The 24,316-nt window shown below is 49.3% G+C and overlaps 1 protein-coding gene across 1 annotated transcript in view; it reads left to right on the top strand.

The window, feature by feature from the left end:
• Window positions 1–7,991: 7,991 nt before the first annotated feature.
• LOC128726013 (mucin-5AC-like) overlaps window positions 7,992–24,316 on the top strand; it is a 29,618-nt gene continuing 13,293 nt past the window's right edge. Inside the window, exon 1 of the mRNA XM_053819792.1 lies at window positions 7,992–8,526. Within this exon, the coding sequence (XP_053675767.1) occupies window positions 7,992–8,526 (535 nt within the window). The remainder of the gene's footprint in view (window positions 8,527–24,316) is intronic.

Raw genomic sequence — 24,316 nt, 5'->3', positions numbered from 1 at the left:
AGCTGAATTGAGTTCAAAATAAAATAATTACTCTGTATGTTGCGTTTACGAAATCGCTTTAAATATTACGGCAATATTATGCATCAATAAGCATGCATGTTTTATGTCATATTTATTCCTACCCAGTTTTCTTTCACCACTTGGCGCGTAAATTAATGCCACGATCAACATGCGATCCAATCGAGCGTATATTTCATGAACACATTCTATTTTTTTGTCGTTGCTGTCCAACATTTTTCTACGCACTTTCCATTCACACGAAATATGAAGCGGTAATTAAAATATTGTCCTTACGGTGCGGCTCCGACCGGTGTTGATATGAAGGAAAACAGGGTATTTTAATTAAATGAAGCCTTCCACCGCACCGACGCCAGGGTCATGTTACAGTAATTGTTGCTAATTGAAACGATAAAGCACGAAATTGACGAATGACGGGCGAACGGATTACTGGACTTACAGGACGAGCGTGAAGCGAAAAAGAAGAGCTACGGGGTAGAAGTTACTGCATATTGCATCGATTTCGACGGAGGCGACTGAGCGAAGGTTTTCCAGTTCCAAGGGCCAAAAGCGACAGCACCAGACCCCCGGCCAGAAGTTAAACCGACACCGTTTTCATCGACGGAAATGGCCACCCCGTCAGCGACCGGAACGTGGTGCAGAAAAGCTGCGAATTGGCTAATTTTAATATAATGATTCCTGCGCCGTAAATTATGCAGCCTCAACTTGGTGCGCATGAATATTTCATGAGTGCCAGGCACGGTGCTCTAGTCGGGCACCCGGACACCCGAGGGTTGTTTATTTTTCTTCACACTCTGCAACCGGCACAAGCTTTCCCGGCCGGTACGGAACTTCATCCCGGCGAGTGCGGACGGGTCTCGACCCCAAACGCTGCACCAGATAACAAGCCCAAACCGCCGGCCTGCCAGCTTTGACAGCGTGTCAGTCGTGTCCCGGGCGAGCGTGACGTACTCGCGATAACGGTTCCCGATCAGTTTGGCGTCACGCAAAACTTGCTCGAAGGCGCACAAAAAGAAAAGCACACCGTTTGGCCCCGGAAACGCCTCGGAAAGCCATAACCGGTGGCGCAGAATCCAGCGCCCGTGCGCTTTTCCGGCAGCATTTCGAGTCTGAAGTAACTTGCCTTGATTACCGATTAATGATGGGAAACGGGACACTCGGGCAACCCGCACTTGGTGCTCCGTCGTTCCGAAGCCGGCACTTCCGAGAGCTCGCCGGGTCACTAGCTTCGATGGAATTAAATTTTCCCTCTGTCGTTCGGGTCACCAGCGAGAAAGACGCCGTGGGTTAGGCGTCGTAAGGAAACGGTATTGATTCGGAATGCGATTGCGTACAAGTGACTAAATTTATCGACCAACTTAAGCGATTACAGCTTCTCGGACCAGTGAAGCAGTCGGTGCATTGGTAGTGCCAGTGACATCGCCAGCGGTGAGTAGACGGCAAACATGCGAACCACTACATCAGTGTGCATATAAAAGCGACACCCGGGCAGCAGGTGTCGAGCGGGTTCTCTTGGCTCCACTCGAAACATGTTTATTCAATCGGGCAGCGTCGAACACTTGCACTGTGGGGCGTTTCGCATGCACTTCCTGCTCGAGGTGATCCTGAGGAACTTTCCCCTCGAACACACGGTCCAGTTTCGTCCGAAAACTGCACCCTTCACGCTGCAGCTGCCAACAGCTCGCTGTTCGTCGATTTGTCGGTACGGTTGCATACATTTAGGGGCACTCGGGCGAGGGAGAAAAGTTAATCGATCAACTCTACGAAGTTGCAGCAATTCGCTCCCGACCGTGATCGATGAAGCGTTCGATGGCTCTCCACCCGAGGTTACAAATAATTTTCATGAATCATTCAACAGCAAGCAGACTCTTACACACGTTTTTTTTATGCCACCCTTCCAAACATCGCCGTGTGAAAGTACTAAAGCAACCCACTAAAACCCGCTTCCGTTGTACCCAATCGGTCGCACTATCATAATTGTGTAGAATTATCGACCAAATCTGGTCGGCAAAGAAAAACCAAACGCCTTTTTCCACACTAAGCTCCCCTGTTCAGGTCAGTCACTATGCCACACGTCAAGCGACGTGCGATGTCGAAATCATACACCGTACGAGTACGACTTTCACGCTACGCCAAGCACGCCTCCGCAGAAGCGAGCGGCCACATTCGCCTGGTAACTTTTTCAATTTAAGCCAGCTATCCCATTTTACGAACGTGTTAAGTACCTGCACTGTCAGGGAAGATGATCCAAACTCGCACAAATGGAGTGTGCCGTCGGTGGCGAGCCATCGAGCCATCCTGACCGTCCGTGCCAAATGGAGCCCCTGTCCGGGCCACGCCACGGTCGGTTGCGTCCGGGGCAACCCGGGACCAGCCAGATAGACAAACCAGATCCATCCAGGCACTCTTCGCTTCTTGTCACATCAAATTAAAACACCTTCCTGGGCGCACTCCTGCCCACCAAAGCTTCGTCCCGAGTGCCCTATCGTCCTCCGGACCGGTACCGAATTACCGGACTCGAACCATCGGACATTGTCGGACAAGTTTATTTCAATATGTTTGCCTTGTTGCACTTGTTGAGGTACAAACCGTTTCTGTGCCGGCTTTCCCCAAGCCCGTTCGCCGATGAACACGGATCGATGGGACGGCTCGGGCTCCGGAGTTGATGTTTGTAGGTTAATACGCGTACAACGCCGGCGTTGCCCCGGTACGACCTTCCATTTTATTACGGCACGGCACAAGCTCCCGTACGTCGCAAACCGTCACATGATGGTTCGCTTCGGTTGGCTGCTTATCCTGCCGGTTGAGGTGCGAGAATGGCAGCTAGGTGAGCGTAATGGTGAAGCTTGAATCGATACGTTCTTAGGCGAAGATCATGCTTGTTCGTTTAATTTATTAAAGCATTTTACATGTTTGCTGGAATCTTTAACAAAGCGTGAAATTAGTGCTAATTGACATACCTTTTTGCATGGTTTGATTGTCATGTTTTTGATACAATTATGTAAGCTTAGTATCTAGATATTTTTTTGTGCAAACTTTATGTATAATGCGTAATGTTCATGCTCAAATAAAAAAATACTTTATAAAAATAAAAATAGGATCGTGATTTTCCCAAAACTCCATCATACCCAGACACTCAATGTTCGGATCTAGTACAGCACAGTGAAGGCGCAGTTCAATTATTTGGCGATTCAAATAAACCCACCCAGCCGGCCGGCCAATAATCTCTCTGTTACTGCTGCAAACGGACCGGACAGCGTAACAGAACATAATGTTTTCCGCCGGTCGAGTGGACACGGCGCGGTCGGTCTACGTCGCACTAAGCCACGTGGAAAGTTGTCTGTTTTCCCGGGCGCCCGTCCCGGTGCATTCGTGCACGGACCATTCGAATTTCGCATATCCCGGTTTCGCTCCCCACACGATCCTGGCCCACACAAACGGGCTGCGGAAAATGTTTCCGCACCGAAAGTTCGACCCGCATTGACCAAACTACACGGTCCCGAAAAACGTACGACCATTGTCGGACACATCGATAACGTGTCCCACCGAGCACACGTCGCCACTGCCGATCCTTCGTCCTGTGGTCGAGGAAAAAAAAAGGAAAACTTTTCGCTTTCCACCACGAGCCGGAGCTCGGGACCGGCGGGAGAGGAACAACGACGGTTGGTCGGTGGGAAAACTTTTCCTCTCCACCAGCGAAATGGACGCGCGTACAACACGACTTGTTATGCGTGTTTTCATTGTCCGTGCAGAAATTGTAAAATTATGTTTAGAATTGTGTTTATCGCCGATGCCGCTGCTACTGCTGCTGCTGCTGTTGTCGTGAAACGCGGACCCACGGCAGGCGCCACTAAGTGCGATGCGACACTCGAGTGCCGGCTTCGTACTTCTTGTTTCCTTCTCTTCTTTTTTTTTGTTGTGCTCATCCCGATCGCTATGCCATGGCTGGATTTACGCCCATTTATTTTGCCATTTCCGTGCGTATCTGGTGCAGTTTTGTTTTTCGCAAAACTTCACCAAACGTGCCCCGTGGGAACTACGTGCGACGGATAGTGGTGAGCTGCGTAGTTGATGTATTTCTGTTTGATGAAAAACGATATAAATCCAAATAATTCAGACACGTGTGATTTGTGAAAGACCATGTACAGTGGTAGTATTTATTTCTGTCTAAAATGTTATTTAAATTTACCCTAAACGAAATCAAACTCCTTGTTATTACATTCCTCGATCGAGTTTCCATTTCCTGTAACCGAACCAACGCCGGATCGATTTTCCACTCACTGTGGTGGCGTTTTTGGGAACCTAAACAACCAGCCAAATCACTTGTTGCGTCATTACACGACCGAAATAAAATGGAGCAAACAAGCAAAAAAACAACATTGCCGCTCAAAGATGTTAATGAGCGCTACATGGAGCGGTGGCGGTGTATTATCGATTGATTTTAATAGCGCTACACCGTTCGCTAACCAGCGAGAATGCATCAGAAAACGGGTCGTTTTTTCGGTGAAATTGATGGAAAATCGCTTGCTATTGCGTCAACAATTGCAGTTTAAAGTCCACGAAGTACAAATTCCGTTCATTCTTCAATTTTTCGACCGCTGCAAACTCTGACCGCATTCAAAAAGTGCCCATTTGTCCGTTTGTTTTTGAAAACCACCGACCCGGCTCGTAGGGGGATCGAGCAACCGTTGGAAAAACAGGACTTCGAGTCGCAACCGAGCGCCACCAGACCGGTGCGCAGGCGCCCCGAAACCTCGAAATCGCTCCTTGAAACTGCTCGAACGGAGACAACAAGTGCGCACGACGAAACCACCACTTGTAGGACCTCGCAGGCACTCACCGGACGGCTTGTGCCTGCATCATCTCCACACGACCACAACCACACGAACGCAGGCACAATCAAGGGTGGAAATTCGTCCAACCACCTCACACACACACACACACACGCCCATCCGCGCACGGCCTACTGCTACTGCTGATGCTGCTCGAACGCTGGCTGGTATGGTGGTGTTTTGCTGCTCGAAAAATCGCACCCCTCGCAACACTCGGGAAAACCGTGCGTACCGTGTGTGTGGTGTTGTTGCACTGCTGCCTGGCGTCGGAGCGCTCGGCCCGTTCAGTTTTCGGTGTGTTTTCTTTCCTCTAACCAGCGCTCTAGCCGCGCTGCCGTGTGCTTCCTCGCTCTCCTGTATCGTTGTGTTTCGTGCTGTTCGTGCGTGTGGTTTCTATCCCGCCATCTTTTCCACGGCACCATCCTTCCGTAGTGTGGCCATCTTTTCGTCCACGCTCGTGCACGAAAACGGCACGCACGAGGGCAACACAAAAGTGCAAAATCTACCCACCCCCTGGGAGAACCGTGCAACGCCAGCGGGATAGCTGGGACAGCGGGATTGAGGGTTCGATTTTCCACCCTCTTCGCCGTGTCCACCCACCGCGAGTGTCGTCCTTTTTTCGCGACGCGTGAGTGTATCCGCAGCACTACTGAGTGACCCGTTCGTCGTCGGGACCTGTTTGGGTGCTGTCAACAATCCCCAGCCTCGGGAAAGCACGGAAAAATACGCTGCTGGGTTGGTGTGGTGGAACTCACGGTTTCATCACGCGCCCGGTGAGTGCCCGGTTTCCGTAGGAAAGACAACTTGTTTGCTGCGAAACACCACACCGGGTTGGTTTAGAGGTGGTAGACGGTGGGGGAACAAAACCCACTTGTCGCAGCCGAGGGCTTCGCGAGTGCTACGCTAGCACCCGACGGGCATGTATTGGTGCTGGTTGGCCCCGTGCGCCGTGGCAGTAGTGCCGACGTGAGCCCAACGCAACGAAAACGTTTGCCCGTTACCAGCAGCAGCACCAGCAGCAGCAGCAGCAGCAGCAGCAGCAGAAACACCAGCAGTGGTAGTGTGCCGTTGGAAAGGCAAAAGAACAGGAAGAAGCAGCAAATAATAGGCAGCGAAAAGTGTCGGCAGTGGGTGAACAGTGTGCCAGCGAAAAGCAAGCATGGCCGCCGGGCCCGGTTGCGAATTTGTGGCAGCAATGGTGCTCACCAGCAGCAGCAGCAGCAGCAGCAGCAGCGGGACCACGGCAGCAGGTCCGGCGAGTGTGTTCACCGGATAACCGGGTGCTCTAGGACACGGCGCAAAAACACACGAAAAACGCAAACAAGGACACTAGAAGAGGGCGAGTGAGTGGTGCGCGCGCGAGTGTACGGTAAATTCGGTGTCGGTCGATCGGTACGTCGGTACCACAACCCGGGACATCCTGTGCTGTGAACCGGAACTCGAACATTTTCGGTGCGAAGGAAAACCCGCACACCAGAGCCTCGAGGAAAACCCGCGGCAAAGAGGCTTACGGGTGCTCGCGAGCAATCGATCCGGCCAGCGGGAGCACACACAAAAGGACTCGCGCAGTTATCCTTACGGGCAGGTGGCGATTGTGTAACCGGAAGTGGACCAGCAACGACGAGCAAGGGCGGCACCTGTTGGCATGCGAGCGAGTTTTGAGTCAATTCTGAGGACCGCAATCGGGTCGATTTTTCCCGGCCCCGGACCGGAGTCCGAACGGGCACACCAACATCAGCGCGTTACCACCACTTACAGGCTACTTGTTGCACGTGGGGCCAATCTCCGTGTGCGCCGCTAATAATCGTGACGCCTCCCAAGTGCCCGTGGTGGCAAAACGGAACGAAACCTGCGGACGTGTAGGCTATTTTTTTCATCACTTCCGTTCGCTAGTGCATTATTCTGATGCACACTCTTCCGACGGACGGCGTGTGGGATGTTTGAGCGTGGGTTGAGGAAAACCCAGCACAGAACCGGAACCATGTAACCAAGCAAGCCTATGACGAAGCGAACACACGCATACTCATATACAACAACAAGAAAAAAAAACACAACGAAAGCAATAACCATTCTGTGAGGAATAGGATGTAACGAAAAGGAGCGAGAATATGAATATGTATTTTTTAAACGAAAATCGCAATCGAAGTCAATACGCCACGTAACGCGATGTTAATTAAAACGCAAACAAACGAGAAATTAAGAGTGGGCAAAAGAGAGTGAAAGAAAGTACAGAAAAAAAAAGAAAACAAACACATCCACACTAACACATAATTACGAAAGAATACGACCTGTTGGGTGGACGTTTTTGTCCCTCTCCCTTGACGTCCGCCATCGAGCGTCCTTGACGTCCTTTTGGGGCGCTGTCAGGACGAATGCACGCCGGAGTCCCCAAAGTATGCAAACAATTACTCGGCGCGCCCTAACGATCAATTAGCCCGGGTGTCGGGCGGAAACGGCCGTGGCCTGCTGGCTCAGCGGAACAGGCCACTGCTGACGCAGCCCTCGTTCGTCCTTGACGCCGCACGCATCGAGCCGTGAACGGGGTACGAACGCGCGCGCAAAATCAACAGCATCAGCCCCCGTCCACCGTTCGCTTGGGTGTCGAACCGGAAACGTGCGTCCTTTTCCCGCTCGTGCGTGTGTGTGTGTGTGTGTGTACACGGTTGAGTGAAAGGGAGTGGGGAAACCCCTGAGACGCCCGAAAGGATATGCGCCGGTTGGGCGTCAACGTCGCATCGTTCGGGTGTCGGTTCAGCGAAGTGAAGCATAATTCATAAATCCAACAAGTGTGTTTTGTGAGTACGCCCTCGCCACCACCACCACCCATCGACCCACCTACCCGGGAAATGGCGACCAACGGTGTGTGAGTGGGTGCTGTTGTGTTGCGCGCTATTTCGGTGTTGCGCAAGTGTTACTTTTTTCTCTCTCTCTTGCGCTAAAAGCCCAACCTTTCGTTGCGTGGATTCATTCAGAGGTCTTTCTCTTAACCAGTGAGCCCTGATCCGAATGGACTTGTGGGAACTTGCCGCATTTCTGAAGCAACTCTACCGTGACGGATCGACTCTCGAAGACTCTCGAAGATTCTCTCGATAAATCTGCATTCCCTCCAGACAAGCGACGACGAGGAGGTGGACCAGCGCCATGCCTCGGTGTTACATCGTAAAGAAACAACAGCCCCCGGTGGTGCCAACCTACCGAAACCGGGCATCCGTGGTGACCACCGCGACCAATGGCGGCCATCATCAACAACAGCACCAAGCCACCACGCGACAGGTGCTGGTGGTTAACGGGAAATCGGGCGCTTCCGGCACGCTCAAGGAGAGTGAGCAAGGACGCACCACCAGGGGTAGCGTGGTGGGTGGTAGCAGTGCCTTGGGGAACGTGATTGTGAAAAATGGTGGCGGCGGTAGCAGTGGGGGGATTGGAACCACCGGCAAGGAACCAACCGGCAACAATCTCGTGCTGCTGAACAGTGTCAGCGTCATTAGTGGTGGACCGGGTGGGTTGGAGGCTAGCGGTAAGGTCGATGGCGTTGGTGGTGTGGGTGGTGGGTTTACGCTGGCCAGTGCTGGTGGAACCGGTGGGCAGCGAAAGGACGACTCGAGTGGTCCGGTCAGCCCGACCGAGGGTTGCGTCGCACCGATTTACTACACCAACATTTCGGAGAACAAGAGCGGTAAGTTGAAAGAGGGGAGTTGAGAACTGATGTGACGAGGGTGGGAGGGGGGGGGGGCAGGTTGATGGGGATGTTCCGTGTAGTCTTTACTTATGCATGGCAAGCGGGTTTGTAACGAATCGGTGGCACCACGTGAACGTCATTGTCTCGTTGGGTTCGGAATGGTCTCCTCTGATGGTCCGCGATGGGATTACTTGTAACGGTCAGTTTTATCAAGAATTTATACTTTCTACGTGCAACAAGCTATCGTTTTTTTTTTGTTCAGAAGAATTCATTGCCCAATAATCAGAAAAAAATGAAACATTTGCTTTCGAATACGTGCTTTCGGTGATAAAGCAGCAACAAATGGTTGCTATGGCTTTGCAATGATGATGTCAGCTATGAAAATGGATGAAATAAATAATATAAGTATTCGATAAAATCAAAAGTAGTGAAGAATACTCACCCACACGCGAACACATTGATTTCTGGTAGAAATCGCTTATTTCTGGTTCTTTATATATCTCCATTTTTTCTGATCCTTTCTAAAGACTTCAAGGCTATGCTTAGTTACTTTACTGCTCAAACGTTGCGGAAATAAGATTTCCTTGCAAACAACACCAATCTCGTACACGACACGCTGATGGGGCACCATGCGCCTCCATCAGATGGGGCCCGATGGAGACGCCTGGTACTTTGTACAAAATTTTGCACAGGAAGCGTCCCGGAACCGAACGGCAACCCCATGGTCTATGGCTTTGCAATTACGATTGTAGCTATCAAAATGGATGAAATAAATGATATAAATATTCGGTAAAACTAAAATTAGAACGTCAAAATAAGCAGTTTCTGGTAGTTATTTGATTGTATCTTTATATATCCCCATTTTTTTCTGATCCTTACTAATGCTTCAAGGCTATGCCCAGTTACTTTAGTTATCAAACGTTGCGGAAATATGATTTCCTTACAAGCAACACCAATCTCGTACACCGTACCCCCATGGGGCACCATGCGCCTCCATCAGATGGGGCCCGATGGAGACGCCTGGTACTTTGTACAAAATTTCGCACAGGAAACGTCCCGGAACCGAACGGCTAGCCCCGAACTAAGCAAGAATGTCATGAATCATGCCGTCAATCAAACTCGGCAACTCAATCTCGGCGTACTTTAAATTCTCGCCCAAGTCCACGTCTGGTGCGATCGGACCCCGCTTTAACGCGGCCTCATAAATCAGCCTCCGGCCATCGTCACCGGGCCGGGGTCTATCGTAGCATTCAATTAACCGTATTCTAAAGCCTTAACGTAACATTATTATAGCCTCCCTCACCACCACTCGTGGGTCCTCGCGTCACGCCACACGGCAAACCGCACGCAAACGGAGAAAATCCCCCGCAGCAATTTCCACCGGACGAAAGGATACGCTCGCGTTGCGGACACGGCACGCCGCACGCCCGTTCAGGGTGGTTGATTGTGCCGGTCGTGCCGGCCGGTGGGGAAACCTAATTTGAACGCCGAACCTTCAAACGTGGCGTCGTGCGTTCGCGATCTGCGACGCCTCCTGTAGCTCGAGGCAACATTTCTGTGTGGCCAGTGACGTCCAACCACCACCGACGGATAACAACGACGGTGATGATGGCGTGGGTCTTACATTATTCGTAATCAAGTGCCCTTCGAAACGTCACAATCACACGGACGCCAACGCACGCACATGGTGAAAACATGGTCGCTTTAAACTGACCGCATCAGGATGGGGTACAAAAAAAAGCTTGGGAAGAAAAAAAAAACACTCCCTCACACACAAATCGCCCGAAACTCACAGCCCGAAAGGGACAGTTAAATTAACACTAATTTGATTACACCTGCCAAAAGGCGGGCCTCGGTTGCGGTCGGTGCGACGACGAAATCGAATCCTCTTCCCCTTTTTCGCACACATACACGCGAGCACGCCGCACGCAGGTAACGCTCGTTGTCATTTAATTATTCCGCGTGTCTTGTTGTACAAGCAAACGGGCGTGTACGCTAGAGAAAGCGAGAGAGCGAGACACATAAAAAAGAGTGCAAGAGTCCTGCGATGGCTCTTTTCGTAGGATCCATTCCTCGTGAAACATTCACGCGCACCCGGCCGGTGTTGCGTAAATATGTTCGCACGAACGTCCCGAACGCACCGTAAAGCGTCACATGCCACACTCGCGAGCCTCAGGTGGATTCGCCCTTTATTTTTTCGTCTTTTTACAAGGCTGAAGTAAAATTTTACACTCTCCCCACAGCGACAGTTCATTAACGGTGCAAGCAAAAAGGGTCTCTCCATCACAAATGCACACACACACACACACAGTCGGGCAGAAAGCCGGTAAAGGTGTAGGAATAAGTCACAAACTGTCACCGGCCTCGGGGCCGGTTCCGGTACACGGAAGGTGAAACGGACCCGAAGCTGGCAATCATTTATACACGATAACAAACTTTTCGAATGCTACATAATACGGCAATTTGCTTCACGGGGCCGCTAGAAAGGGAAGTGTATTGTGTGGCCGTGTGGTCGTGCAAGTGTATGTATGCCTGGGTGGGACAAGGAACCTCCCAGCAGTCGCGTTCCCTCGCTCGCTTGCTCGTTCGCGGTCCAACAAGTTGTCCGTTGATTGAACTCATAATCCAATTAGTCACATCACATGTTCGGAGTCCGAATGGCGAGTTCGGTGCTCCTTCACGCTACCCGTGCGTGGGTTGAAAGAGAAGTGGTACAGAGGAAAAGAAGGGGGAGAGGATGATAAAGAGGAAGAAAAAATATGCTACAAAACCCCTACGCTTCCTGATGCCGGGAACGCTTGATGTTGTCGGCGCAAAGTGACGAGCAATTAGGATGGATTTAGGGGAAGCTTTTTTGTTTATTTCTTCCAGCGCTTAACCGAGAGATAAAGTAGCCAATATACATACTTCAATGGTGTTTTTTTCCAAATTACCTGACATTTAAACGAACCAGGTATCGTATTCCTCGCAGTCGCAATACTCGCTACGGATTATCAATGATCCATTCCATTGCGAGATGAACCGGCGGAGCTAAATCGAATCAACCCGATAACAAATGCGGGTGCGAAAAATCCACCGAAAGAATTAAGAAAAGGACAAAAAATCGCCCGCAGCGTGGTGATGCCGCGGTGGCAGGATTCGGCAGGACGCAACATTAATTAGTCAGAAAATGGATCGCAACACCGGCACACGGTTATGGATTCGAACGAGAGAGAGAGAGAGAGAGAGAGAGAGAAAGTGAGCAGGAAAAATAACAACCTCAAACACTCCGTTTCGTTCGCGAGCACCTGGCGGTTTTTAAATTGCTTCCACCGCACAGGAAGTGCGTGCGGGAAATGGCGTCCTGGGTGGAAAAATCCTGCCCGCGTGGGTTGGCGAAGCTGCTGGGCACTTTCTTAGCTCGCGGCCACAAGTCGACGTTTCGTTCTGATGGGTTTTGTTCCGGTTCGGTTAGTTTGTTGCGAGGTTTTTTCGAGGCTTGTTTTTCTTCTCTTTTTGCTTACCTTTCTTTTGCTTTATTTCATTTCTTATTCCATTTTGACCGCACATTATCTTGCCATACCGCTGTGGAGTGTTACTGTGACGTTTTATTAGCTTCTCATGCTGGTTTTTGTCAACTGTTTGAGGGTGTTTTTTATTACTTTCCTCTAGGTTTTTTTTTTCAATTTATATTTACTATGTTATGCATTATATTACTGTCTGCACTTGTTGTCTTTAAGCAATTTATCCGATCTGCCCTTTCTTTTATCGTTACTTTCAAAGCAAGAACACTTTTTTTATTAATTTAATCCATTTACTAATACATTGAATTTCTTCTTGCATGTCAAACACATTCATCGCTTCATGTAACGTCTTTAATATCCAACAATCGCTTTCTGCGATTCATTTTCATCCACTACTGAGCTTTTCTGCCCTCCTTTACCCGTTCATCGTGATATGTTGTTGTTCCTCATCCCAAGAAGCACAATCGGCGTACTTGTTGAACGGTTGCTTCCATTCCGTTCATCGCAGTCAACCGATCGTGGCACACCGGAAGCACAAACAACCTGCCCACTAATGAACGGCGCACTGGTCCACCTCTGGACCATTTCTACGCCCTTGGTCACCCTTGGTCCATTCATTTATTATTCATCACCACCGACACTAATCAGAAATCCGGATTGCGTGCTGATTGTGACAACGTTTTGTTATCCTTTCGGGTCCACCGGCTTCGCACAATCCAGCGCTCCCACTGGTGCTGCAGCATTATGCAAATGGTATGGAAAGATACGCATTAACACATTCCGGGAAAGGTGACGGCTCGCCAGGAGAACATAAACGAGCAAAAAATCATGTTGCCCACCGAATGGATTGCTTGGCTGTGGTACCAAGTGGACGGCCATGCGAGTTGGGAAATGATCAATAATTGCTTCAAGTGACGGGTTTGAAAGGTTATTCCTATATAACGATGAGGAACAAGTTGCTGTCTAACATCATGTTGGTTTAACGGGAAGTGGTAAAATGTAGCAATTTCCACAAAATCATTTAATTATTTCTAAATATTTATTTTATTAACATGAACATATATTTATACAAATCCATCTCTTACTATACTATACTACTAATTAATTGTTCAATCTATTGCAACGAAAAGAACGGCTGGTTGCACATTGCAAATCCCTTATGACCGTTTTATCGTTGGCTCCTCCCGATAAGCTACAATCACCGCCAGGCTCTTACGTGGTTTGAAATTAACGCAAATAAACGCGTTTACAATTGATAAAAGCTAAATCCACCCGGACGGTCGAATCAGCAATCGGATCAAATGGCGCACCTGGCGGGTGGGGCCCAAACAGCTGGGTGAAAACGGAAACAAACTAGCATAATGTAACACCGCGTCGCGTTTGGCCTACTTCAACCGTGGGTGCAACAATTTTGACACATTTCAGACCCCACCACTCTCTCTCTCTGGAAGGACTTCCACGAACGAACGTCAACCAAAGTGCACTTCACGCGCCGGCTGTGTAGCAGAGTGGAAAATGTGCCGCTGTAAACCACGGCCACCACCGATGGGAAAAGGGGATGGAAAAATTTACCCCATCCTCCCCAAGTACTCTCACACCCAATACTCTCACCGAGGGCGTCGGCGTGGGTGGCCTTGTGAAAGCCGTCAAAAATGTTGCTCCGAAAAAGTGCCAAATTTTGTATGCGCTGACGTTGCGTGCGACACGTAAAACATAACCGATGATATTCGCATAAACACACATACACACCCCCACACATACACACACCAGGCAGGAAACGCACGTGCTAACACACACCCAAACACATACACCGGCCGTTATCGGAGGGTTCGCTTCACCACCCAGTGAAGGCTTTCCCAGGTGCCACTCATCGATGGCAGGGTAGCGGGACCCCGGGTGGGATGGAGGGTGGAAAATTCGCACTGAAAACATTCCCGACCCGCGCCAAGTCAACAGCCAGTTGGAGCCACCGCTTGACTTCCCGCCGGGGGAGTCAGGCTTTTGTTTTCGCCACCCCGTAATCGAAACCGTGCTGAGGGCGAACTCGAAGGAGATTTCGAGATCCTTTACCAAACAAACACCCCCGCCGGAGGGAGGGGGAGGAGGAGGGGGGGTACAGAAGGCTGGCGTTGGAGGGGAAGGGTGCCGTCCACCCAAAAACATGCGACCACCTGGGTGCGTAGTGTGGGTGGTGGGTCTCGTTGGTTACGTTTATGTTTATTCAAAGGATGATTTTGTTCACTTCGCTGTTTTTCGTTTACTCGCCGCAATTTTCTCTCTCTCTCTCTCTCTCTTGTTTTTTCTTCTCTCTCTCGTCTCTGGACGATTGGACACGTTTCTACCTGTGTTTCCACTCCCAGTGCCACCCGGTAGCAACATATAAACATATCCATCCAACGTCCGCCTTTTGCCCTTCGGACCGACGCTCGACCGGAGGTGCCATTAAATGTTGCTGCTCCTGCTTCTGCTGCTGCTGCTGCTCCGAAACATCAACAATGTTGTTGTTGTTAGCATATCGCACCATAAACAGGTTACTACTGCACACCATCACCCCCCAAAACGTTGGTTTACTTTTTCGTTGGACGCCCGAAGCCTCGTGGCACCCCGACAGTGCTGACTGAGTGGCATGTATCGATTTTGCATAATTTGCAAGCCCAGCCAGAAGCGAGGGTCGACGGCAACCAACGAGACATCGAAACAGGGCCCTCTGGTGGGTCCCCTTCTGTTGGACGAAAAGGAGCCAGCTCGAGGAAAACCAGGTGCCGCATCGGGCTTGGGGCAATGTAAATTTGGAATTTCGGAAACGGGGAAATGGGGGCGCATGTCAAACAAGTGTCGGTCAAACCCTCGCAGGTGGGGGTGACTCGAGCGCAAGTCAATCTTAGACGCTTTATGCAAAATCCGCCCGGTTTACTGCTGCACGTGGATTTGTGGACCGAAGGTCAGTCCGGCATGCAATTGCTTTACCCATGGAGCCGTTTTCGGAAGCTTTTGGAAATTTGCTCTAGTGATAAACCTGGTTTTTGGTGGGTATTGGATGAAAAATTGCAACGATACATGAATCCGCAACGATCCGTGGGTCGTACATTGTCTGGAGTGACCCGGATGAGCTTTAAATTTGAGTCTTTTTGAGACGATTTGCACACGTTATAGGCAGGAAGAAAAGCAACCAAAGATACGACACACAATCTGTTGAAAATAAGGATTATTTTGAAGAATTATAAACACATTAACGCCCACTGAAATATTGAGTAACAGGCTCACACATATGCTTAGAAACTGTAGATAAATCTAGAAATGTTGATTATTATCGTCTTTTGAACACTTTAAAGACACTATGAACCCATAAACAGCAACGTTACATTCCTCAATTATCATTTGCCACCTGCGAAATGATCGCGTAAGCTTCACCATTCCCACAGATTAGATCACCCTCGTTAGAAGCACATCCTTCGTGCACCGTAGCCAATTTAATCGAAAACATGCCCAGGATTCTTTAACAGCACCCGGCTCGAACCTCATCGCCACATCGCCGCAGAGAAGCAACACGCCTAAACGCAACCACGACGCCACAACCCCGTAACTGATGCAACTGCATCAGCATTCTGGCGAAAGATAATTCATGCTGCATTAAGCATCCTAGCTCGGGTCTCCATCGATTGGCGCACCCAGCACATGCCCTTCTGCGGTCACAACCCCTCGTCGGGTGTCCTGGCGACGAGGATGATATCTTCCGCAAATCTTCGGTCGTCTCGTAGCCGGCACCCGCACGGGGCACGCAAAGCTGCAGGTTTAATTGTTGCCCTGCCCTGCCCGAGCATAGATAATGGTTAGTTTCAAGTGTACCGAGACTAGGCAGACCTTGGCGCAGGCTATACCGAACCCCCAAGAATACGCCGTTGCCGACCTGACAACGGCAGTGTAAAAACCGAACCCATCGCTTCCCTCTCGAGTTAATCTTAATTGAGTAGTTTTATGATCCCATTATTTCAGACAATGATTAAGGCATCGATAGCTCGGTAAATTACGACCAAATTGACCACCAGCCTTTGCACCGCTATGCCGAGCTGACCGCACCCGGGCACTCGGGTCACGAGGGGTTGGGAAATTAGAGCAACCTGCCGACCGTGGGCCAGCGGAAAATTAAGCCTAAGCCACCGCGGGCGTATGCAACGGTGGGTGGAACGTTCGTTGCATCCGGGTTGCATCGTTTAGCAGCTCTGCACGCCGGTAGTACATCGACCACAGACGCCGGATGTGCAGCGGGTGCACATCCTTCTCGGCGCTATTCCTACCATCCAGAGGGGTCGACGTATCGTTCGGGATTGAAATTGGAACCCACCATGGGTGGCACGTTCCATCAACATCATCATCATCATCATCATCATCGTCGTCATCGACGTCGTCGTCGGCGTCATAAATGAAGTACAAACAACGTAACGATGCAAATCTGACACTTTTTAGCTGCCGGAATGGCTTAGCGTATTACCGGCGACATTTCCACCGGTGATTGGTTCAGGCTTTCCATCCACCCAGGCGGGCAAAAAGCCTGGCATGGAACGTGCGCTGCGTTCGGTCGGATGATGGCAGGAAGGCACTGGATGGTTTTTCATCCACGGCCAATTGGTTGCATCCGAGAGGTCATACGGTTCGGTTTAACGCTGCACAGGGATGCATTTCAGAGCAGCTGCCGTTTTGTGCTAGTTTTTCGTGGAAAAAGTGGAAATCTTACGATGATTTGTCTTGCTTCATGCTTTAATCGACATCGCTCAACATAGTAGACATTGCTTAAGTCGACATTGCTTTGACTCAGCATGCACCCTTACGCCATCTGGTGCAAATGGATGAATTTACAAATTTAAGACAGAGTGCAACGTGAAGAAAGTACAACTATTTATAATTTTTAATCAACTTTCAATTTGTGGTGATTGAAGTTAAAAGCGCTACTGTAAAATAGGAACCTGATGTTTTACATAGGCCTTTATGTTTCTCACCACAAATGAAATGAATTCCTTTTGTTTCTGTGCGAGTATTTAACGCCAGTATTTATTTTTAATGCACAAAAACAGGTTGGAGAGACAACAAATCGTAGATCAATTACGTGCACTTGGCTTCCAATGGCTCATCTAATGCGGCATGCCGTTCGTTTCTTCATCAAAATTTAAATGTGATGTTTCAATTCCGTTTGATCGCTCTCTCACCGAGCTCAACCGTTCAGCAAAATCTTAATCGTGTTAGCCAGATCCATGTTCAAAACCCATCCAGCCACACTATCAGCCCGTTACCGGCCACCAACAAGTCGCACCTAATTTCCACCAATTTTGCAGACCACCTCAGGATCTCCACTCCCGATCGTCCGTGCGTCCATAATTTGATTGCCTTGCTGAAGGAGAACCAGCGTGCCCTATTTCGGTCCACCCCAATCAAATCACCATACCCACCACTGGCCGAGGTCCGAGTGCGGGCGCTGGAAAAATCGAATAATTATCGTAAAACTTTATCCCACCTTTCCATCAAATCGCACGATCTGAAGCCCACCTCCTGGTCTTTAAGTCGTCGCGACCGTGGCCGGGAAAAGCGAATCCAGACGCGGAACGGACACCATTCGCCCACCAGGCGTGGTTCGGTGGAAATTAGAAAATGTTCGCTAAATTTATTTTACGACTGACCATTACTCTAAACATTTTCCGGTCGCTGCCACCGGCACCTATCGCACTTTAATTTAACCTCAAGACAAAAATCCCCCTGGTCATGTTGTTGTGCTATTTTTCAGACAACTGCCCAAACGCGGCGGGCGCTTTATCGTGGTGTCCTTATTCCAGCACCCCGCACGTTGGCTTTCTTTCGCAAACTTCCCAAACCTCGAGCTTCGACTTCCCGGACCGGGAATCATCTCTCCCTCCCCATGGGAGAGTATCCGCTGGGCTGTGGCGTGGTCAGATTTACCGGGCAGGACCTCCAGTGAATCAATTAAAATTTTATGGATGCAGTTAAATTTTATTTTACTTCACTTTTAATTGGAAAGTAATTGCCGGCGCTGAAGAGCTGCTGTCGCAAACGGCCCCACGTGGTGGGTCGGAGGTCCTGGTTTACGCCAGACCCAGCACCATCCCAGATCCTTGCCACAGGATCGCCATATTCCGGTGGCCCTGGTTTTTGGCGAAATTTCCGCCCAAAAATCGTGCCGTCCGGGCTGATGAGAGAATCATTGTCCCGCAAAATTGGTGTCACAATGGTAATGGGGGGTGCACTTACTCGCCCTAGACCCATGACTCGGGGCAGGTGGATGCGTGTGCCGGTGGTAGTGGGAGGGCTGTAATTGACAAATATTTTATGGACACACGTTAAACCCGCTCGCTGTCGAACCCTGCGTTGCAGCTAGTTTTGGGGTTTATTTGGAGTGCTCCATTAATTGTACGATTGAAGAAAACTAAACGTTATGATTTTTACGAACGCAATTGTCGTTTCAACTGTTTAACAGAGAAAAACCAAATTGAGTGCACGAATGGAGGCAAATAAAAGCAGATAAAAGAGAGTTAGGAAATACCGCACACTCATGAAGAGACAAACTGAAAGAAAGCAAAAGAATCATAAAACATAAAATTAGCCACTGATTTTTCTTACTCTACGCTAGGCTGATGTAATGGAGAATTTCCTAGAAAATACTACTTAACTAACTAATTGATAGTCAACACCCTAAACACTGCAAAGCAATTTAATCCTTAATGAAAAAGCATAAAGTAGTAAACAGATAGAAATGTGCCTATTTTACTTTGTTGCAGTTGAACTTTGATGGTTCATTTGTCATTAAAAAGATGAGATATTGCAGATTCGTACGACCTGCTGCAATTTGTATTTTGCAACATAATTATTTGTGCTGCAAACAAATTCCTCAAAAGCTACCTCCAGCTACGTGTCCTTTTCCCTCAAACTCCTCCTGGAAACCTTCATTTTTAAATCGTCTTCTTTTGATCTCGGCGAAAGCTCGCAGGGCTTTCGAAGATGCTATGTCTCTCACTCTCTCTCTCTCGCTCTCTCTCTGTGCTTTGCTCTCCGTAAACTGCAACCGTAACGAAAAGCGGTTCCGAAATAGGTACAACAACACCCGAAACAACAGCAACAACGAAAAAATGGCTCGTATCGACTACGGCAATATCCCCGCCCCATTATAAGGCCGTTTACTTCAACAAGATACCTCCCCGGGGAATCTTTCACGGGGGCCGACGGTTTCGCGTTTTTCCCCCACACTTCTCGCCGTACGTCTTGCCTCCCACTCCCCCCCCCCTCCCCTCTCTCCTTCCTCAAATGCCCCAAGTGGCGATCGTGGGGTTGGCCAACGAACAGAAGGGCCAGCCTCCGAAGGGAGCAATAAGGCGTGGAATGAGCGCCAAATTTGCTCCTCGCCAAAGGTCATTAATCTTGCTTATAAAAACACATAATCCCTTATAAACGTGTATTAAATAAATATTTATTGAAGTAGATTCACTCCTTTTCGGCGCCCGCGAAGGGTCGTTGATCGAGGGGGTGAAAGAGGAAGAGAAGAAGAATGGGGTGGATGAGAAAGAGGGAAGCTGGCGGGAAGGATTGCTCCATTGGGCCGCGAAGAAAGGACACGGCGTTGCTCGTTTTACCTTCTCGGCCGCGAGAGACCAAAAGGAAGCGATTTTTCCGACGCAAAAAAGTGCCGCTTGGTTGACTACGGGACCGCGCGAGACGAGTGAAATCCTTATCACGCGTAAATGCCGTTAACCCTCGAGTGTAAACGAAGCTAGGGAAAGAGGGCTTGTCGCTAAACAGGCCCCCAAATGGCCTCTTGATTTAGCACAAATCGTGCGCGAATCGTGCCGCTCAAAATCGCATCCTTGCAACAACAACAACAATAACAACAGCAACAAAAAGCACATCCTTTCGCGATCCGCTCCTTAGGGTGGGTTTTCAACTCTCCCCCACCCCAAAACGCATGCCGTCACGCTTCGACAACCCCCGCAAGGATAACGACCATTTTCGTAGGCAGATTTGGAGAAATCAGTTTTCGGCGACACGCGACAGGAGATTAATGGCGCGCTTATGTATAACCACCCGTTTTGGGCTGGAGCTACGGAAAATTGTCCCCTTTCGGATTTTCTTTAACCTCCACCCCCCCCCTTTCCCCTCCTGGTGGGGGTCGAACCGCCGCCCGTAGAGGTCGCCGACCGTGGCACGGAAATTGATTACACATATTTCGTGTTTGATCAATAAATTTATAACAATTTCTCATATTTACTCGCGCGGGCACTCCGCCCCCACCACACACCATATGCTTCCGCGAATGTTCGCCACCGCTTTCCCTCCACCCTCCTTGAACGGCCGAGACGGCCACGGTCAGCACGCGGCCATCAATAATAATCCGCAACGTTCAGCCCAAGCGCGCCAGCTTCGCCCTACGGACGATAATAAAGCAGCACTTTATGCTTGTTAAGGGCCGCCCTTTTTTTGCCATTGCCGGCTGCCTTTCACTTCCGGGGTACACGAAATGGCACATGCACGCATGCAAGCCACACGACGGTGTCGGACGATGGGTGCGGGAAAACCGGAACAGGGCCGAGGACCCACGCGAGACGGAAGACATTTTGATTTGCTTATTTTTATTCCCTTATTTTTATGACCCACACACCTCCTACACGAGGCTAGCTCAGGCAGGGTTCCGTTCAACATTATGTTTTTTTTTTCAAGTGAGAAGGCCGTAATGTTTTATTTCCCATTTTTTTTGCTGCTTTTTGTAATTTTACCCGCGAAACTGTCCGAGGGATGCGCGCGAAAAAGGGCAACCACGGGGAGCCAGAACGCGAACCTCGCCGGTGCTGGAGCAAGCGAGTGACTAATGCGCACCGAAAAGCACCCCCGACAGGACAACAACGCACCCCGGTGCTGGGACACGACTGCATGGTGTCTCGTCCTTCCTCGAGGCCTACAAGGAAGTTGTGAGAGGACGGTGACGGTGACGGAAACAACACGATTGCAATCGTCTCATAAAATAACCATAATCGTTCGAACGTGTTGCTCACGCGCGTGAGAAAAAACAAACGCCTCCGCCTCCGCTCTCGTTAAAGGTAACTGATGGATCCATTTGGTGAAAGTTACTTTCGCCCGAGGATGTTAAAGGACCTCGCGCTAGGTGACAATCGGGTGTGGCTAGGGAGTGGCTGGGTAGTCGAGTCAGTGTGAGCCACGACAACGGAGACAATAATATTTTAGTACCAGGGGTTCTAGTGGGCGAACTTCAAATGTCTCGATCGGAAACGATCCAAACGGAAGCGGGATTGAATGGGTTACGATGGGTGTGCATGTTTTCAGTCGTAATGATGTTATGCTGCCCCGTATGCTACCGGGTACGGGTTTATGATGAACTACTGGAGGGAAAACACATGGAACTTTCGCTTTACATCTTTATGGAGTATTTATCGTGCGCTCAACAGTTTTTCAAAGAAATGAAAGGTTGATTTTTCTTGGCTTTTAAATGTTAGTTATTTGATTGTCGTAATTTATCACATTCGAGAAAACATAATCTTCCATTGGGAATTGGTAGTAATGGTAGACTTTTAATTGAAATTAGTTAAACGAGTTGTAATGTCATCCATCTATACTGCAATCAAACCATGCGTCTGCTCTTTAAGATGCACTTAATCTGCTTTTCATCTAACGTATATTTCTATGATTTAGCCAAAGAGAAGGCGATGCCTTTGGTGCACTCTAACGAAAGGCAGACCAACACCCACTCATCAAGCATACGTGCCACTGATGCGTTTAATTGTTTACCTTGTCTCGACATTCCGCAAGTGCAAGCGCATTTGAACGGCGTCCCCAGAGGACCTCAAACCAATTGGTCCGGCTAGACCGAGCCCCAATTCCCTCGCCTTTCAGCCAGGTTTGCACCAGACGCTCGTTTTGAAGGCACTGATCCATTTTGATTAGTTTTATAATCATCGAACCGTGGGCAAAGGACAACAGGACACGTGGAAGAGCCCGGAACCCAGCACGAGGAGAGCGAAAGACGGCAGCACTCGTAATTACGTTGCCCGGTTGCCAATCGGAACGCCCACAGGCTGTTGCATATTTTATACCGGCCACGGGCTACCGTGTGTGTCCTTGGATGCAGCAGGGAGTCCTGCAGGGTGCAGGGGAGGAAAATCTATTACACCGGTGAGAATTAATCACCCTTTTGGAAGCTGTTAATTTGTTTTATGGTGTAGTATCCAATTATCTCGTTGCACCAAATGCACTTACGCATCCGGGTTGCGCTCGGTCCCGGTGGCGAAGATAAACATTTGGTCCGTTTTTCATCTCGTCTCGATTTGCGATGGGAGGGATTAAGTGTCATTCGTGTGGCAGTGGGATGTGCGAATGTTTGATGTTCGGAATGAAAAGTTGCCGAAATAGCGCAAGCGTGCATTTGTGATGTTTTATTGGACTCTAAAGAGTAACCGGTTTGTTTAAACTGCATTTTGTTTCGTGACAGTTTAGAGAACCCTTTTCCGACTACTAGATTACTACCAGGTTTGACGTATGAAATGTCATTGCAATGTTAGTCGAATGGATGACGCATTTGCTTGTATTATTTGTAAACGGCATAGAATGTTATAAATGTAGTACACAGTACGTGATGGAAGGCAACACATTTTAATTGTTTGTAAATCGTTGAAAGAACAGCCTTATAATAGCCACCAGCGTTTCTACCGTACCTCAATTAAAGTATAAAATCAAAGCAATAAACCCAGCCGGAAACTTATCAATCACTTTCCTTTTCGCTGGCTCCCCGTCCTGAGTACCTTAATCCCATCTTCTCCTCGCACGCCCAACCAGTTTTCCGCCTCTTCCCCACATCAACATGTGTGCGTGTTCTTTCCAGCCGATCAAACACGTCGGCTTGCGGCTTCCATTCGACCGGCCCGCGACCAGCCGGCCACAATGACGCGCACCCCAAAATGCGTACGCGAGCGCACAGAACCGGAGAGGAAAACACCATTAGCAGGAAATTTATGTTTACAGGAAATGAATTTATTGATTTTATGTTTTGGCCCTCCCCGACCGTGGTTTTGCCTCCAAAAACGAACAACAACAAAAAAGAACACCACCCCGAAGTTTGGGGGTTGTGAAAAGTGGCCGCAACCGCAACAATCGACCCGCCCCGACTTCACCCGCGGTGTTGGTGCAACGGCCACAAAACCAACCGGCATTTTCCATATGTTCCACGATGCCGTGTTAGTTCGATTTTCCTGCCGATTTTCTGCGCGCCCTTTTTTATTGTGCTTCAATTGGGCGCAAAGCAGAGTGGAAAAGAAAAAACCGTCGACGTGCGCTTTCCTTCATTTCCCTAGCAAACGCCTTATGGAGCAGGGCCTTTTCCCAGTTCAATTCATACCCAAAACCTTCGGCTACGTGTGCTTTCGCTGGGCGAAATGGAGCATCAAGGATACACGCGAAGGTTGTTATTGTCTTGTGCTTTTCTTTACCTTTTTTTTTCAAATGATTCCACCGTAATAGCTCTCCGTTTTGGCGAGAGAAACATAAACACACCCGGGCAGTACCCCAAACGTACCCCATCCCGACAATCGAACCCTTTTTGATCATTCTCAGCGCCCTGGAGCTGGGCCATCCATCCATCCATCCTGCGCCGAACATTATCTTCATCGGCGGGAAGGAGAACTTTTATGGTGTTGCATGAAGCATCCTTCAAAGCGAATAAAACAAACCTCTCCACATTCACACAACCACACGAACACACACACACGCACCAACGCCGAGGCATCATACAAATGTTTTATTTATTGAAATTATGAGCCATCCAGTTATAAAACGAATGAATTTCAATAATAAATCTGATTGAATAATCAGAATTTATGCCAAAAATATTCAAATCGCGACGTGTTCGACGAGCCGAAATAGCTCCTGCCTTTCCATCTGGTTGCTGGTCCATTTTCACTGGCGTTCACGTGGCGCTGGGTGGAAAAATAAAAACAGGTCCCACAATTTATGACGTACACTTCGGGGAATGTCCACGGTACGCGCCCTTGGTGGGCTTTTTTTTCGACGGCTTGCCACCAATTGGTGGCCATTGGTGAGGTCCTTGCGCGTGGTATTGCACCAAACTGCCACACTAATGTGGTGCCATATTCACGGTCATCAGCCCTATAATCTGTTTGCATCGTAAAGCCCCAACAACAGAGGCATGCAATCGACTGGCAAGTTTGTGTCCTTTGCCTTTGCGGTCGTTTATACTCACGTGTGTAGGGATGCGCAGGCCTTTT

Source organism: Anopheles nili, chromosome 3 (genome assembly GCF_943737925.1).
Source record: "Anopheles nili chromosome 3, idAnoNiliSN_F5_01, whole genome shotgun sequence".
NCBI lineage: Eukaryota > Metazoa > Arthropoda > Insecta > Diptera > Culicidae > Anopheles > Anopheles nili.
The sequence above is the reverse complement of the archived record's forward strand: the minus strand, read 5'-3'. Positions and strand labels throughout refer to the sequence as shown.